Genomic DNA, 14,287 nt, shown 5'->3' with positions numbered 1-14,287 from the left:
GATCCTGAATGTACCACTTCCATTTTACAGTAGAAGGTAGTTGCATCTGTCTTACCTTATGACATGAAGGATATGACTACACCCAGTTCATTATGGGTGGTTCAGATTTCACAGTCTCTTGATGATACAATGCTCCAGTTCTCAGTCTCAAAAAAAAGCTTTTAATACACCAGAGATTATTTTTCAAAAACAGAGTTGTTTCCTATTGCAGAGTGTGATCTTGCTCCAGGATGCCAGGGTCTATACAGCAACAAGAGTATGGGGCTTACCAGAGACTTAACACAGCATCCTCACCACTTCAGATACATCCAGGGTCATTGGGTCTGGCAGGTCATATCATCCAGGAGACAGGGAAGTTTGTACTACCACCTGGAACTGCTTCAGATTCCTGTCATGCTCTGAACGCCTGTTGAAATTGTCAGCCTTTTGGGATATCTGGTAAAAGGGTCAGAGCAGTATCTTTGAGGTGTGGTACATGTTTCTAAAACCCAAAAGGACCCATCAGTGCTGTGTCTTTTGTTGTTGATGGAGTAAAAGGTATAAAATGCAACAACTTGACTTTTATTTTAGGGGAATATCCTTACATATATCAGACCAATGGACATCTAAAAATTCCATTGATGTAGCAAGCCCTAAATTTTTATGGGATTTATTTACCACCCTTTGGCAAGCAAGAGGAGAATAACAATTTTGGCTACTAATGTGGAAGAAAACCAAATGTGTGTGATTTCATGGAAGTCAAGTCAAGTGAAGAAAGCATTTAAGGAAAGAATGATCTTTTGTTAGACACTGCTGTTCAGGTGTATCTTAAGAAATGAGTTTTAACTTTGGTAATGTGAAAATTCTGATGGGGCAGGTTTAATGGAGTTTCAGAGGGGAAAATCTAATTAGAATTGTTCTAAGAGAAAAGGAGAGAAGAGGAGGAGATTAATCTTTTAAGGAATTTGCTATAAAGGAATACAAAGAAATAAGGCAATAACTGGAGGTGGATGTGGGATGTAGAGAAGGTTCTTTTCTTTCTTTCTTTTTTTTTTTTAAGGTGTCAGACTGTCAGATATTATGGAGATGGAATGACTCAGAGGACAGGAAGATTAATAGTGCAGGGCGGAACAAAGTCCTAGATGAGACAGGATAAGGATCTAGGCCACGAGCAGAAGTTTTGGCCTTAGACTGGAGCACAGACTGCTTCACTATAGCAACAAGACAAGCAAAGTGTAGGCGTCTAGAGCAGGGGAATCTGGAAGATTTGCTGATGGGAGGAAGAGGAAGGTCTCTTTTGAACACTTGTGTTTTCTCAATGAAATAAGATCTCCAGCAGCACTGAGCAATGGATGGCAGGGTATGGGAGGTTTAATGAGAAGGAAATGGTGTGTTTCTCAGAGGCCTGGAGTTGTTAGGCTGGAGGAAAGCAGTGGGATGACCCAGAAATCCTAAGGGCCCACTTGCGGTTTGTGGTTGTACAGTTAAAAATAGTGGTTGTCAGCAGTATCATATCTGATGCTCCGTTTGTATAACAAATATTTTATAATGATCCTTTACTATCCTAAAATAAAATTCAGAGTTAAGATAACCTACAAACCCATATAATTTCTAAAGAAATGCCTGTCTAGTAACAATAATGTTAGTAAAAGAAAAATAATTTAGAAATAAAAGTAATATACACTTCAATATAAATTTCCAGTACAGCTATACTGGACAACATGATTATGTTTGCAGATTCTTATTCCTATGTGTAATATCAGCTAAATGTGTGAACTTCAAATGCCAAATGATACAGTTGTGTTATACTTGTGACTCAAAAACCATGAATGGTAATGTCATTAGTAATAGAATTTTTCCAAAGGAGTAAGTAACACATGAACCATCAAAAAAATTTTCCTTCTTTGAGATATTTGAGGGTGTTGTACTCCTAGAAAACGTGATGTGTATTATAATCATTCAAAAATACTTTATTATAAAAGGTAGTTTGGTTTTAGACTCTGATAAATAGGTAATAAAATGAATGTTTGGAGGGAAATTTGAATGTCTTTGGAATGCAGGACAAGCTTCCTTTGTGCAGGACTTCCCCATACTTTGAAGGACATTTGGTATTCTTCATTCCCTGCCAGTTGAAATAACAATCATTGTGAGAGCCCAAAACTCCTCAAATTCTCAAAACACTCTGTAATATATCCACCCTGCCTCCCAGTGTCATTGTTCTCTGTCAATTTATTGTGATTCCATTCATAGTTTCTTAGGTGTTTTCTCTAGCCACTGTTCAACTGTTGAAGTATAAACCTACAGTAGGTAAAGAATTGAACCAGGATTGGTTTCTATTTTTTTTAAATTGACCATAAAGAAGGAAGAGTACGGCAGTGAGTCAGGACAAGAGGGTGGCTGTTATGCTGGACCATGAATCCTAGCTAAGTATAGAGGGAAGAGTAGTGCTGGCAGGGAGGTATGGAGTGTGACAAGGTGAAAGGAACAATGGTTTGAAGCATCTGGCAAGAGTGAAGAACTGTTAGAGTGGGATGCTTAAATACGTGAACTAGAGAAAAGGGAGATGGCGGTGAGAAGGTGGGCTTCTTGGAATTGCAATTTTTGAAGTGGTCTAGTTATTTGTAATGACCAGTTCGAGTCTGTGTTCATGGGAAGGGTAGCTGATATGAAATGGAGTTAAGATCATTAGAGGCACTGAGAGGCCAGGGGAGATTGTCTATTTAGATGTTTAAAAGACATTGAATGATTACAGGAACAGAGAGGGAGAGAACAAAAGCAACCCAGGATGGTAAAATCTTCAATAAATGAGAGAGAAGGAGACAGAAGAACTGATATGAATGCAGCAAGGGAGGATAATAGGCGCTCCGGTCTACTATTATGTGCTTCAAAGCAAAGACCTTTGCAGTCTGGAAGTGGTTGTGAGGAGCAAGAAAGAGAGCTTCCACAAACACCTTCAGGGCCAGGAGAACTCGAGATGTGGATGAAAAAACTACAACTAGAGAGGTTTGCAATGGAAGCAGATCCTTAGGAGATTGCCAGGTATTCAGAAAAATAAAAATTGATGTGAACTAATTTTGTGTATTCCTGTCATTTTCACCAGCAATAGCAGGAGCTTACCACCTTCTGAGGTTTATTCATTTTCCCATAGTTTGAATATATTGTCTGAATTAATGAGCTTTCCATTTCTCCTTAGACTTCATTTGAGGTCGTTGGGTATTTAATGTATGTAGCTAACACTCTGGGAGGCATTGTGGGAAAATAAAACATGATTTCACTGAGAGAAGAAGAGAAACGTAACACAGGGGCTATATGCCCTGGCTTATAAGAGCCCTCAACTTGGTTCCACTTGGTTCCATGTTGGTAAGGAACAGGTGTTTCCTGCCACCCCACCCCTTGCTGCCCAAGCCCCAAGAATTTCCATCAAGCTTATGGGAGATTGAGTACTGCAGATGGTTCTGATGGGGTTGGGCTATTTCAGAAAATTTTAAGGCTCCAATGACCATCACATATGCTCAAAAAGTATAAGTGGGTTGCTTCTTGTATTCTCACTCATTAATCAGTGATTTATTATATTAGTAAGTGTCCATCATTTCCTCTCCAGGCTCAGTATGGACTTAGCTATATATAGTAATTTTTCTCTTGCCATAATGTTAAATTTTATTGGCTAATATTGATTTAGGAATTTTATATCTTTAAGTAAAATTACTGTATTACTTCTTAAATTACCAGTAATAGACTTTATTATGAAGATTATCTCTCCTTCATGGAAGAAATTAACCAGTTTTCTCTGTATTTATGTTTTAAAATATTTTATATAGCATGAAAATGATCTGTTCCATGACCTGTGAAGTTATGTGAGCAAGGACATGTTCTTTATTTTCCGTTTCAAATCTATGAGGTTTTTAAAAAAATCATTTATTTCCATCAGAATTTTTGCATTTGTTAACTAACATGTGCATAATATGCTCTTTCAGTCTTTTCTATGATAAATATTTAGCTCAATTTTCCATTTGGTTTGTATTATAGTAATCTAGATTTATTTGCAAGAGATTTGCTATTTTATTTTTATTTCAAAAACATTTCTTTGAAACATTCTACTGATGTTCTATTTTCTAATTTATTGATTTCTATTTGAATATTATTTCCTTTCATCTGTTTTCCATGGGACATATTTATATATACTTTAAAATAATTGACTTGAATGTTTATTAGTTCTTCGCAATTTGGCTTTTAATAAAAAAACAACATTATGAATTTACCTTTGAATGTAATTCTACATTATATGTTTTCATGATTCTTATTTTCATTGCTTTCTAAACATCTATTGATCATATTTTTTTTCTTTATATGATATAATAGTATTTGGGGAGAGAGAATGTGTTTTGTTTGTTTGTTTTAAAGGTTTTATTTATTTATTTGAGAGAGAGTGAGAGAGAGAGCACTAGCAATGGGCAAGAAGGAGAAGCAAGATCCCTGCTGAGCTGGGAGCCCGACGTGGGGCTCAAGCCCAGGACCCTGGCATCATGACCTGAGCAAAAGGCAGATGCTTAACAGACTGAGCCACCCAGGTGCCCTGAGAATGTGTTTTTTAAATTATGCGATTGGAGTTGTAAATTTAAACTTTTATTTATATCTACTTTTATTCTATCATTTTCCACAAAATGTGGCTTTAATTTTCATTTTAAAACTGTATTTAAGTTTACATTGTTAGTATGTGGCAAATACTATAAATGTTCAAAGAATTGTTGAGAAAGGTATTTTCCGTTAGTAGGCTACAATGTATATAAGTAAATTATCATACTTACATTTATTAGTTATACCAGTCAGATATTTAATATCCTTATTTGTTACCCTAGAAAAATTTACCTGGTGGTTTGTAATCTTTTGGTCTTGTAGTGATGTCTCTCACAATAATTGTGTTTATGTCAGTTTCTCTTTGAATGTCTAAAAAGTTTTGCTTGATTTTTTTTCTGTTAGTATTGTTATTTATGTCATTGTTATTATAAAATGGTTACTTTGACTTTTGCCTCAAATTCCACTGTCAGTTATGACATTGCCAATTTTTCCTGATTTTTAAAAATATTTTGAAGTGATATGTAATCTTACTAAATTCCTTTTTTCTCTTATTTTGTTTTAGGTGGGCCATAAAACATGAAGGGACTAATAAGCCAGGCCAATGGAAACATTCCAAAGTTGAAAATCCTCTCTGGAACAAGCTTACCTACATGTGGCCAGTTCTTCCCAGTGGACAACTTAATGAGGTTGTATCTTTTAATATAAGAGGTGGTTGTTGAGATTTCCTTTTAGGCCCAGTATGTGCTCAATTTTTCTGAAAATTTCCATGAATCTTTTAAATTATAGTTGTTAGGTGCAAGAGATGAATTAATTCTGTTTTTGTAGCAATTCATTAGAAAGATGTGTTTAAGTCTTTCATTATGAAAATGAACTTATTTCTTCTTGTAGACTGTCAAATTTTACTTTATGTATTTTTTAATTTAGTTCTTAGACACATACATATTTAGAAATATTATTTCTCCCTAGTGAATTGAAACTTTAATCATTATGTAGAGACTCTCCCTGGCTCTAGTAAAAAAAAATCTCAATTATGCCATATTAATAGAAATAGCCCAGCTAATTATTATTGTTATTATTTGCTTAATATATCTTCTTTCCATCCTTTTACTTTTTATATTTTTATAGTCTTCTGTTTTAGGAGGGTCTCTAATAATCAGTATATAGTTAATATAAAAACAATTATCTGACAATCTTTCTCTCTAAACTAAAGGATTTGGTCTTGTCTATTTATTGTCATAACAAATATATTTGGATTATTATTTGCTTTCTATTTGTACTGCTTTTCCTGTGTTTCATTTTTTCTCCATTCTTATGTTCTTTTAGATTGATTTTTTTTCTCATTATATTTTCCTCTCTACTAGTTTGGAAATTGTACATTCCATTTCCATTCTTTTTTATTATTATTCTGAATGTTTCAGCTTGCATATGTAAATGATCAAAATATAAAGTTAACAAATGTTATTTACTTTTCTCAGAAATAATCAAGAACACTAGAAAATCTTAACTTCAATCACACGATTTGTAACTTGTAATTTATTGTCATGAAATTTATCTTTTTGAAACTTCCACAAAATATTAAATTGTTATAGGTAGCAAATATTTATTTAGCTTTAACCCCATTTTTTCCACTTTCTTGTTATAATTCCTTCTTACATCTCAGTTCTTCCACCTGTGATTACTTTCCTTCTACCTAGTATACCTGTCTTTTAGTTACTGGTAGCAAACTCTCTCAGTTTTTACTTATATGAAAGTGTCTTTTTGCCCTCCTTTATATAAGGTATTTTCACTTAGCAAATGGAAGATGTCATCACTGACTTCTACCTTCCATTGTTACTATCCAGCAGTCATGTATCATCATAAATGTTATTCCTTTGAAAGCAATCTCTCTTTTCTCTGATGGCGTTTAGTATCTTTCCTTTCCTTGGTATTTTTCAGTTTCACCACAAAATGTCTGAGAGAGGATTTCTTTTTATTGTTCCTGCTTGGGGTTCTTGATGCTGTAGCTTGGTATTGTGCATCATTTCTGGAAATTTCTCACCCATTATCAAATATTATCTCTTTTATATCCTCTCATTCCATTCTTTAAGAAAACCCTGGTTAGGTGTAAGCTAGAGCTTCTTATTTTGACCTCCACGTCTCTCAACCTCTCTTTCATATTTTTCATGTCTTTGTCTCTTTGTGGTACATTTTTACATCATGTTTTCAGGCATATTTCTTTCAGATAATTAATTTTCTCTGTATCTTCATCTCATGTGTTTTATTTTATTTTATTTATTTATTTATTTTTTAAAGATTTTATTTATTCATTTGATAGAGAGACAGTGAGAAGAGAGAGAGAGAAGACAAGCAGGAGGAGTAGGGGAGGGAAAAGCAGGCTTCCCACTGAGCAGGGAGCCTGACTCAGGGCTCGATCCCAGGACCCTGGGTTCATGACTTGAGCCACTGAGGCACCCCTATCTCATGTATTTTAAACTACAAGTGAGGGTCAGCCTGTGTTATGATTCTTAATGAAGATTATTTTTCTCTTCTATAAGAAAAAATGTTTGAGACAATCTAGTTTACTTGGAGCCACCTGGAGGGTATTATTTCTGGCTTGCCTTTTCAATGATATTTAGCCTATTGTGACTTGTTTTATGAGGGAAGTTTTCTGTTAGATCTCCCATGTTAGCTAGGTCCTGAAATTTGTCTCCTGTGTCCTTCCCCTGAAAGACCATGGAAACAGAAACTCAAATTCATTGGGGTTTGGCAAATTTCCTAAAAATAAAACCCAGTTTCAGCACTCTGTTTACCCTCTCTGGGTCTCTAGTATATCTTGCTTTATTGCTATGTCAGTGATGTGCTCTAAAGATATTTTTTAAATATTTTCTCCTGATTTTTTTCATTGTTTTGTCATGTTTTCTGGTTTCAATCAAGTTTTCTCTTTCCTCTTAAATCATAAATTTCCTATGCCTCCTCACTGATTAAATGAGTCACAGCACTTTAGGAAAAAGACAGAGTCTGAAACCAAGAAGTCAATACTTAGGCCCCAAAGATATTCTTATATTTAGACTTACATTTAGATGTTCTTATATTCAGTAGTAAAGCAACAGTTTAGATAGTTGAGCTTTGTTGAATGAAAAAGGAGTTCTTCAAAATATTGGAGGCTGAGGGTTGCACAGCCTGACCAGTGGCTAGGGGAATTATGTGTCTGAGACTCGGGTTTGTAGCACTAGTGATAGCCAGGATGGAGCCAAGGGTCGGGAAGTGGCACCGAGAGACTAATAGGCTCAGAATAAGCCAAGAAAATAAAACCCTACGAATTGCACTCATTGTAGATTTTTCTCCAGAGGTTCAGGAAAAATAGAGGCTAAAACTGAGAGAGCAGGCAGGATAATTTACACCTTAACTGGTGGTGGTCAGAAGCCAGCAGGTTGCCCAGTGGCCAAAGAGCACAAGAGGCACATAGTTAGAGGCCTCTGAGGATCAAGGCCAAGTACTCACATATAGACTGTGGACCCCTATCCCAACGGTATACAGTTTGTTGAACTTTCACCCACCAGAAACCACATTGAGGAAGGCCCAACACCAGTCTCTCCCATTCCCCCACCCACCTCCCCTCTGAAGCCCTCAGTTTGTCTCTCATGCTTCATTCCCCTTTCTGATTACCCCCCCTTTCTTTATCCCTTTCTTCCCCTACCGATCATCCTAGTTCTTATGTTCCATATGAGAGAAATCATATGATAATTGTCTTTCTCTGCTTGACTTATTTCACTTAGCGTTATCTCCTCCAGTCCCATCCGTGTTGCAGCAAATGTTGAGAATTCGTTCTGATAGCTGAGTAATATTCCATTGTATATATGGACCACATCTTCTTAATCCAGTCATCTGTTGAAGGGCATCTCGGTTCCTTCCATGATTTAGCTATTGTGGACCATGCTGCTATGAACATTGGGGTGCATATAGCCCTTCTTTTCACTACGTCTGTATCTTTGGGGTAAATACCCAGTAGTGCAATGGCTGGGTCATAGGGTAGCTCAATTTTTAACTTTTTAAGGGACCTCCACACTGTTTTCCAGAGTGGCTGTACCAACTTGCATTCCCACCAACAATGTAGGAGGGATCCCCTTTCTCCACATCCCCTCCAGCAATTGTTGTTTCTTGCCTTGTCATTTTTTGCCATTCTAACTGGCGTAAGGTGGTATCTCAGTGTGGTTTTGATTTGAATTTCCCTGATGGCTAATGATTTTGAACATTTTTTCATGTGTCTGTTAGCCATTTGTATGGCATCATTGGAAAAGTGTCTGTTCATATCTTCTGCCCATTTTATAATTTGTTTATTTGTTTCTTGCGTATTGAGTTTGAGAAGTTCTTTGTAGATCTTGGATACCAGTCTTTTATCTGTAGCATCATTTGCAAATATATGTGTTTTGTTTCTTAAATTCCACATATGAATGAAATCATATGGTATTTGTCTTTCTCTGACTGACTTATTTCCCTTAGCATTATACTCTCTAGCTCCATCCATGTCATTGCAAATGGCAAGATTTCATTTTTTATGGCTGAATAGTATTCCATTATGCATAAGTGTGTGTGTGTGTGTGTGTCTGTGTGTGTACTACATCGTCTTTATCTATTCATCAATCAGTGGACACTTGGGCTACTTCCATAATTTGACTATTGTAAATAATGTTGCTATAACATAGGGGTACATGTATCCCTTTGAACTAGTGGGTTTTTTAGATTTTTTTTTGTTGTTGTTGTTGTTGTTTTTTTTTGTATTTTTTGAGTAAATACCCAGTAGTGTGATTGCTGGATCATAGGGTTGTTCTATTTTAACTTTTTGAGGACCATCCATACTGTTTTCTAGAGTGGCTTCACCAGCTTGCATTCCCACCAACAGTGCAAGGGGGTTCTTTTTTCTCTGCGTCCTTGCCAATATCTGTTTTTTCCTGTGTTGCTAATTTTAGTTAGCATTCTGACAGGTGTGAGGTGGTATCTTCTTGCAGTTTTGATTTGCATTTCTCTGATGATAAGTGATGATGAGCATCTTTTCACGTGTCTGTTGGTCATCTGTATGTCTTCTTTGGAGAGATGTCTGTTTATGTCTTCTTACTTTTTAACTGGATTATTTGTTTTTCTGGGTGTTTTATATTTTGGATACTAAGCCTTCATTGGATATGTTGTTTGCAAATATCTTCTCCTATTCCACAGTTTGCTCTTCAGTTTTGTTAATTGTTTCCTTTGCTGTGCAGAAGCTTTTTATTTTAATGTAGTTTTGCTTTGTTTCTCTTGCCTCAGGAAACATATCTAGAAAAAAGTTGCTACAGCTGATGTCAGAGAAGTTACTGTCTGTTCTCTTCTAGGGTTTCTATGGTTTCAGGTCTTACATTTAGGTCTTTAATCCATTTTGAATTTATTTTTGTTTGATGTAAGAAAGGGGTCCAGTTTCATTGTCTTGCATGTTGTTGTTCAGTTTTCCCAACACCATTTGTTGGAAAGACTTTTTCCCATTGGATACACTTTCCTGCTTTGATGAAGATTAATTTACCATATAGTTGTGGGTTTATTTCTGGGTTTTCTATTCTATTCCACTGATTTATGTGTCTCTTTTACAGCTTTGTAATACAACTCGAAGTCCAGAATTGTGATGCCTCAAGCTTTGCTTTTCTTTTTCAAGATTGCTTTGGCTATTTGGAGTTTTTTTGATACTGTAGAAATTTTAGGAATGTTTGTTCCAGTTCTGTGAAAAATTCTGTTGGTATTTTGATAGGGATTGCATTAAATGTGTAGATTGCTTCATGTAGCATAGACATTTTAACAATGATTGTTCTTCCAATGTGTGAGCATAGAATGTCTTTCCATTTCTTTGTGGTATCTTCAGTTTCTTTCATCAGTGTTTTATAGTTTTCAGAGTACAGGTCTTTTTTTTTCTTTTTTTCTTTTTTTTAATAACAATAATTTTTTATTATATTATGTTAGTCACGATACAGTACATCCCTAGTTTTTTGATGTAAAGTTCCATGATTCATTACTTGCGGATAACACCCAGTGCACCATGCAATACGTGCCCTCCTTAATACCCATCACCAGCCTATCAGAATACAGGTCTTTTACTTCTTTGGCTAGGTTTATTCCTGGTATCTTATTATTTTGGTGCAATTGTAATTGGGATTGTTTTCTTAATTTTTCTTTCTGCTGTTTCATTATTAATGTATAGAAATGCAACAGATTTCTGTTAATTGATTTTGTATTCTGTGACTTTACTGAATTTATCAGTTCTAACAGGGTTTTTTTTTTTTTTAAGACTTTATTTATTTATTTATTTGAGACAGAGAGTGAGCAAGAGAGCACAAGCAGGGGAGAAGCAGACTCAAGGAGCCTGATGCAGGGCTCAATCCCAGGACCATGGGATCATGACCTGAGCCTAAGGCAGTTGCTTAACCAACTGAGACACCTAGGTGCCCCTTTTCTAGCAGTTTTTTGGTGAAGTCTTTCAGATTTTCTATGTAGAGTATCATGTCATCCACAAATAGTGAAAGTTTTGCTTCTTCCGTATCAATTTGGATGACTTTTGTTTCTTTTTGTTGTCTGATTGCTATGGCTAGGATTTCCAGTCAATGTGACAGTAACTTTTTAATGAGAATGCTATTATCCCCCATCTCTCCCATTTATCCGGCTCTAGTTTCATGATCATTTATGTCTAAAACTTGGGCAAATGTTGATTTGCTCTGAAATACTTAATAGCTTTTTTGTAAAAGAGTTACAGGTAAGTCCTGAACTTACTTCTTAAAGAAGTTATGCAAATCGACTCTTTCACCATCCCTCACATTAGTGAAATCTTTATATAATTCGAACATCTCAAATGAAACAATACAATGAGTTTGTCATATTTCCTTCCAGTAACTCTAGTAAGAGAGAATAGCCCCATGTTGCTCCATTTATAATAAAAGATACATGTCTATATAAACACTTTATAGTCTGCCCTTTGCAACTTAAATCCATATAGGTAAAAGGTCCTCAGTGGAGGTCAGGAATATGGAAAGACTTTATTAATTCAAATGTTGCTTGTTTAGAAGTGTGATAAGTTAGCCTCATTGTATGCCATTATTATGAACATATTTACTGAAAAAATATTATATTGACATATAAAGGAAAAAAATACTAAACTGAAAAGGACTCATGAGATTTTTAAACATTTATGTATACTGTTTTCTCCTAATTAAATGCAATTAATGTTATTTACTCACTCATTTCACAAATTAGGGCATTATAATTGGATGTCATTTCAGAATATTTAATTTCCACAACCTTCAGACTTTGTTTATAACTTATTTAAAACCCCCGTTTTTTTGTACTATGTGATTGTTCAATATAATTGAAAGATTCTAAAATTTTTAAGAGAATATAAATTAGTAAATTTTCCATATTATACTAGCTTTTAAAAAATGGTCTCCTTTTCCATAAACTAATGGCCATGCATCTTGGTCTGTATTAGTCTAACAAGCCAGCATGTCTCTCCAACCCACCTGTATCTTTATCTTTGTCATGTCAGTTAGACACTGCTAGGATGGTAGGACCACCCCTGTAGTGATTGTCTGAGCTTTCTGCCTGCCTAGCCTGACTTCTTCCTCCTTTGGTACCCATATCCCCTTTAGGAAACTTTAGGAAACTTCTTCCATTATTTATAGTTTAGGAAACTCCTTCCATTTATAGTTCATGTGGATTGTGGTGTCTTTACTTGGACTCTTCAGAAAGCAGAACCTGAGACAAATGTCTTATGTGCCACTATATTATTAGGATGCGCAGTCCCAGGGACAAGCAGGAAAGGAAGGAGAACTAATATAAGAATGTGCTATCAAGCTGTCCTCCAATAAGCCATTTAAATAGTGATCTTAGGAGTGTGTCTCCTGGAGGAGAAAACAGAAAGAATTTATCCATCAGCTTCCGTTTCTTTTAGGTTAAAGGTTTGCCCAAGGTTACATAACAAGAATGATGGGTCAAAAATTCAAATTCAGGAAGTCTGGCTCTAGAGCCCAAGCTCTTAGCCTCTTCAGGAGATGCTCTTCGGAATGTTAGTCAATGATAGGTGTGAAGAACACAATAGAAGCAAGGATAGGAGGTAGGGGATGTTGTGGGGGGTGGGTGAGGCAGGACAGGATTTGGAATTTTTGATTGACCTGGGAAGGCTTCATTGAGGTGATACTTGAGCAAAAACCTGTAAAACAAGCAGCTCTCTTGACATGACAAGAAATACAAATAACCTGAAATGATGTCTTTGAGGAACAATGAGGTAAATATGGCAACAGTAGCATGAGTAGGGGGAAGAGCAGCAGGAGATAAGACCAGAGAGAAAAGATGAGATACAGATTCTGCAGAGCCTTGTATGCCATTTTAAAACATTTGGCTCTTATTAAAATGGGAAGCCACTGGAGGGTTTGGAACAGAGCAGTCAGAGGAGTGATGTGCTCTGACTTAAGCATTAGTAAGATCATTATGATAATGGAGTAGAAAGTGGCTAAGGTGGAAGTAGGAATAAGTAGTTAGAAGGCTTTTGCCATTTGTAGGTGAGAGAAACTAGTGGACCAGGGTGGTGGAGGTGATGAAGAGTAGATGGGTCGTAGGTATATTTTGAAAGTGGAAGCAGGTTTTGCTGATGGATTAGGTTAAAAATAAATAAATAAATAGTCCCTATATTGGGACATTTAAATAGACATTTTAACTCATGGGACAAAGAAGAAATCATGACGAACATTTTAAAAGGAAATACTGTATTTAGAATGAAAGCAAATTTTGTAAGATGCAGCTAGATTGTACTTGAAGGAAATGTTTAACCTTAAATACTTAAATTGCAGAAGAGGAGAGGCTAAAAATTAATTTTATAAGCTTCCAATTTGAAAGATTAGGAAAATAATAGCAGAATGAACTCAAAGAATTAGAAGGAAGGAAATAGGAATTACAAAAACAGAAATTGGTACAGTATGTGATACGTACAAAACAGAATCAACAAAGTAAAAAATTGGTTGTTTTGAAAACATTAATAAAATGGATATACCTGGCCACACTGATTAAGAAATAAAGGTAAATAATGTTTAAAAAAGGAAAGATACAAATACAGATACTGAGAGATTAAGAAGATAATAAGGATATTATAAGTAACTTTATGCTAATAAATATTATAATTTAGATAAATAGAATGGACAAGTTCGCACACTTAAGTAACTTAGAATGGAATCAAGAAGAAACAGAAAGCCTGAATAATCCAATAATCGTAGAAGAAATAGAATCAATAGTTAAAATCTCCCCACAAAGAGAACACCAATACCAAACAGTTTTATTGGCAAATTCTACCAAATGTATAAGAAGCTGAGTATTTCAGAATATAAAAAAGCAGCAACACTTTCTAACTCATTTCATGAGGCTGGGATAAACTTAATACCAAACCTGACACGATTCGTATAAGAAAATTGCACTTTAATTTCATTTCAAAAATCCTAAAGAAAATATTAGCAAGTTTAATTCTACAATCTATTAAAAAAAATACAATTTCCAAAGAAGAATAATAAGGTGGGGAGAGTTTCCTATCAAATATCAAAACTTGTTAGATATAAAGGTAATGTAATCACTGTGGCACTGTGGCACCGTACAGGGTAGGAAAATCAACAATTGAAGAGAAAAGAATGCATAGAAACAGATGCACACTTATATGGAATTGTGATGTTTTACAGGATGGTCATTGCAGATTAGTCGGGGATTA

At 35.4% G+C, this 14,287-nt stretch overlaps 1 protein-coding gene across 1 annotated transcript in view; it reads left to right on the top strand.

The window, feature by feature from the left end:
• DCDC1 (doublecortin domain containing 1) overlaps window positions 1–14,287 on the top strand; it is a 426,036-nt gene that overhangs the window by 341,107 nt on the left and 70,642 nt on the right. The window contains exon 21 of the mRNA XM_034645816.1: window positions 5,117–5,240. Coding sequence (XP_034501707.1) covers window positions 5,117–5,240 — 124 coding nt within the window. The remainder of the gene's footprint in view (window positions 1–5,116; window positions 5,241–14,287) is intronic.

This window comes from Ailuropoda melanoleuca, chromosome 16 (assembly GCF_002007445.2).
Source record: "Ailuropoda melanoleuca isolate Jingjing chromosome 16, ASM200744v2, whole genome shotgun sequence".
In the NCBI taxonomy this organism is placed as follows: Eukaryota; Metazoa; Chordata; class Mammalia; order Carnivora; family Ursidae; genus Ailuropoda; species Ailuropoda melanoleuca.
The sequence above is the reverse complement of the archived record's forward strand: the minus strand, read 5'-3'. Positions and strand labels throughout refer to the sequence as shown.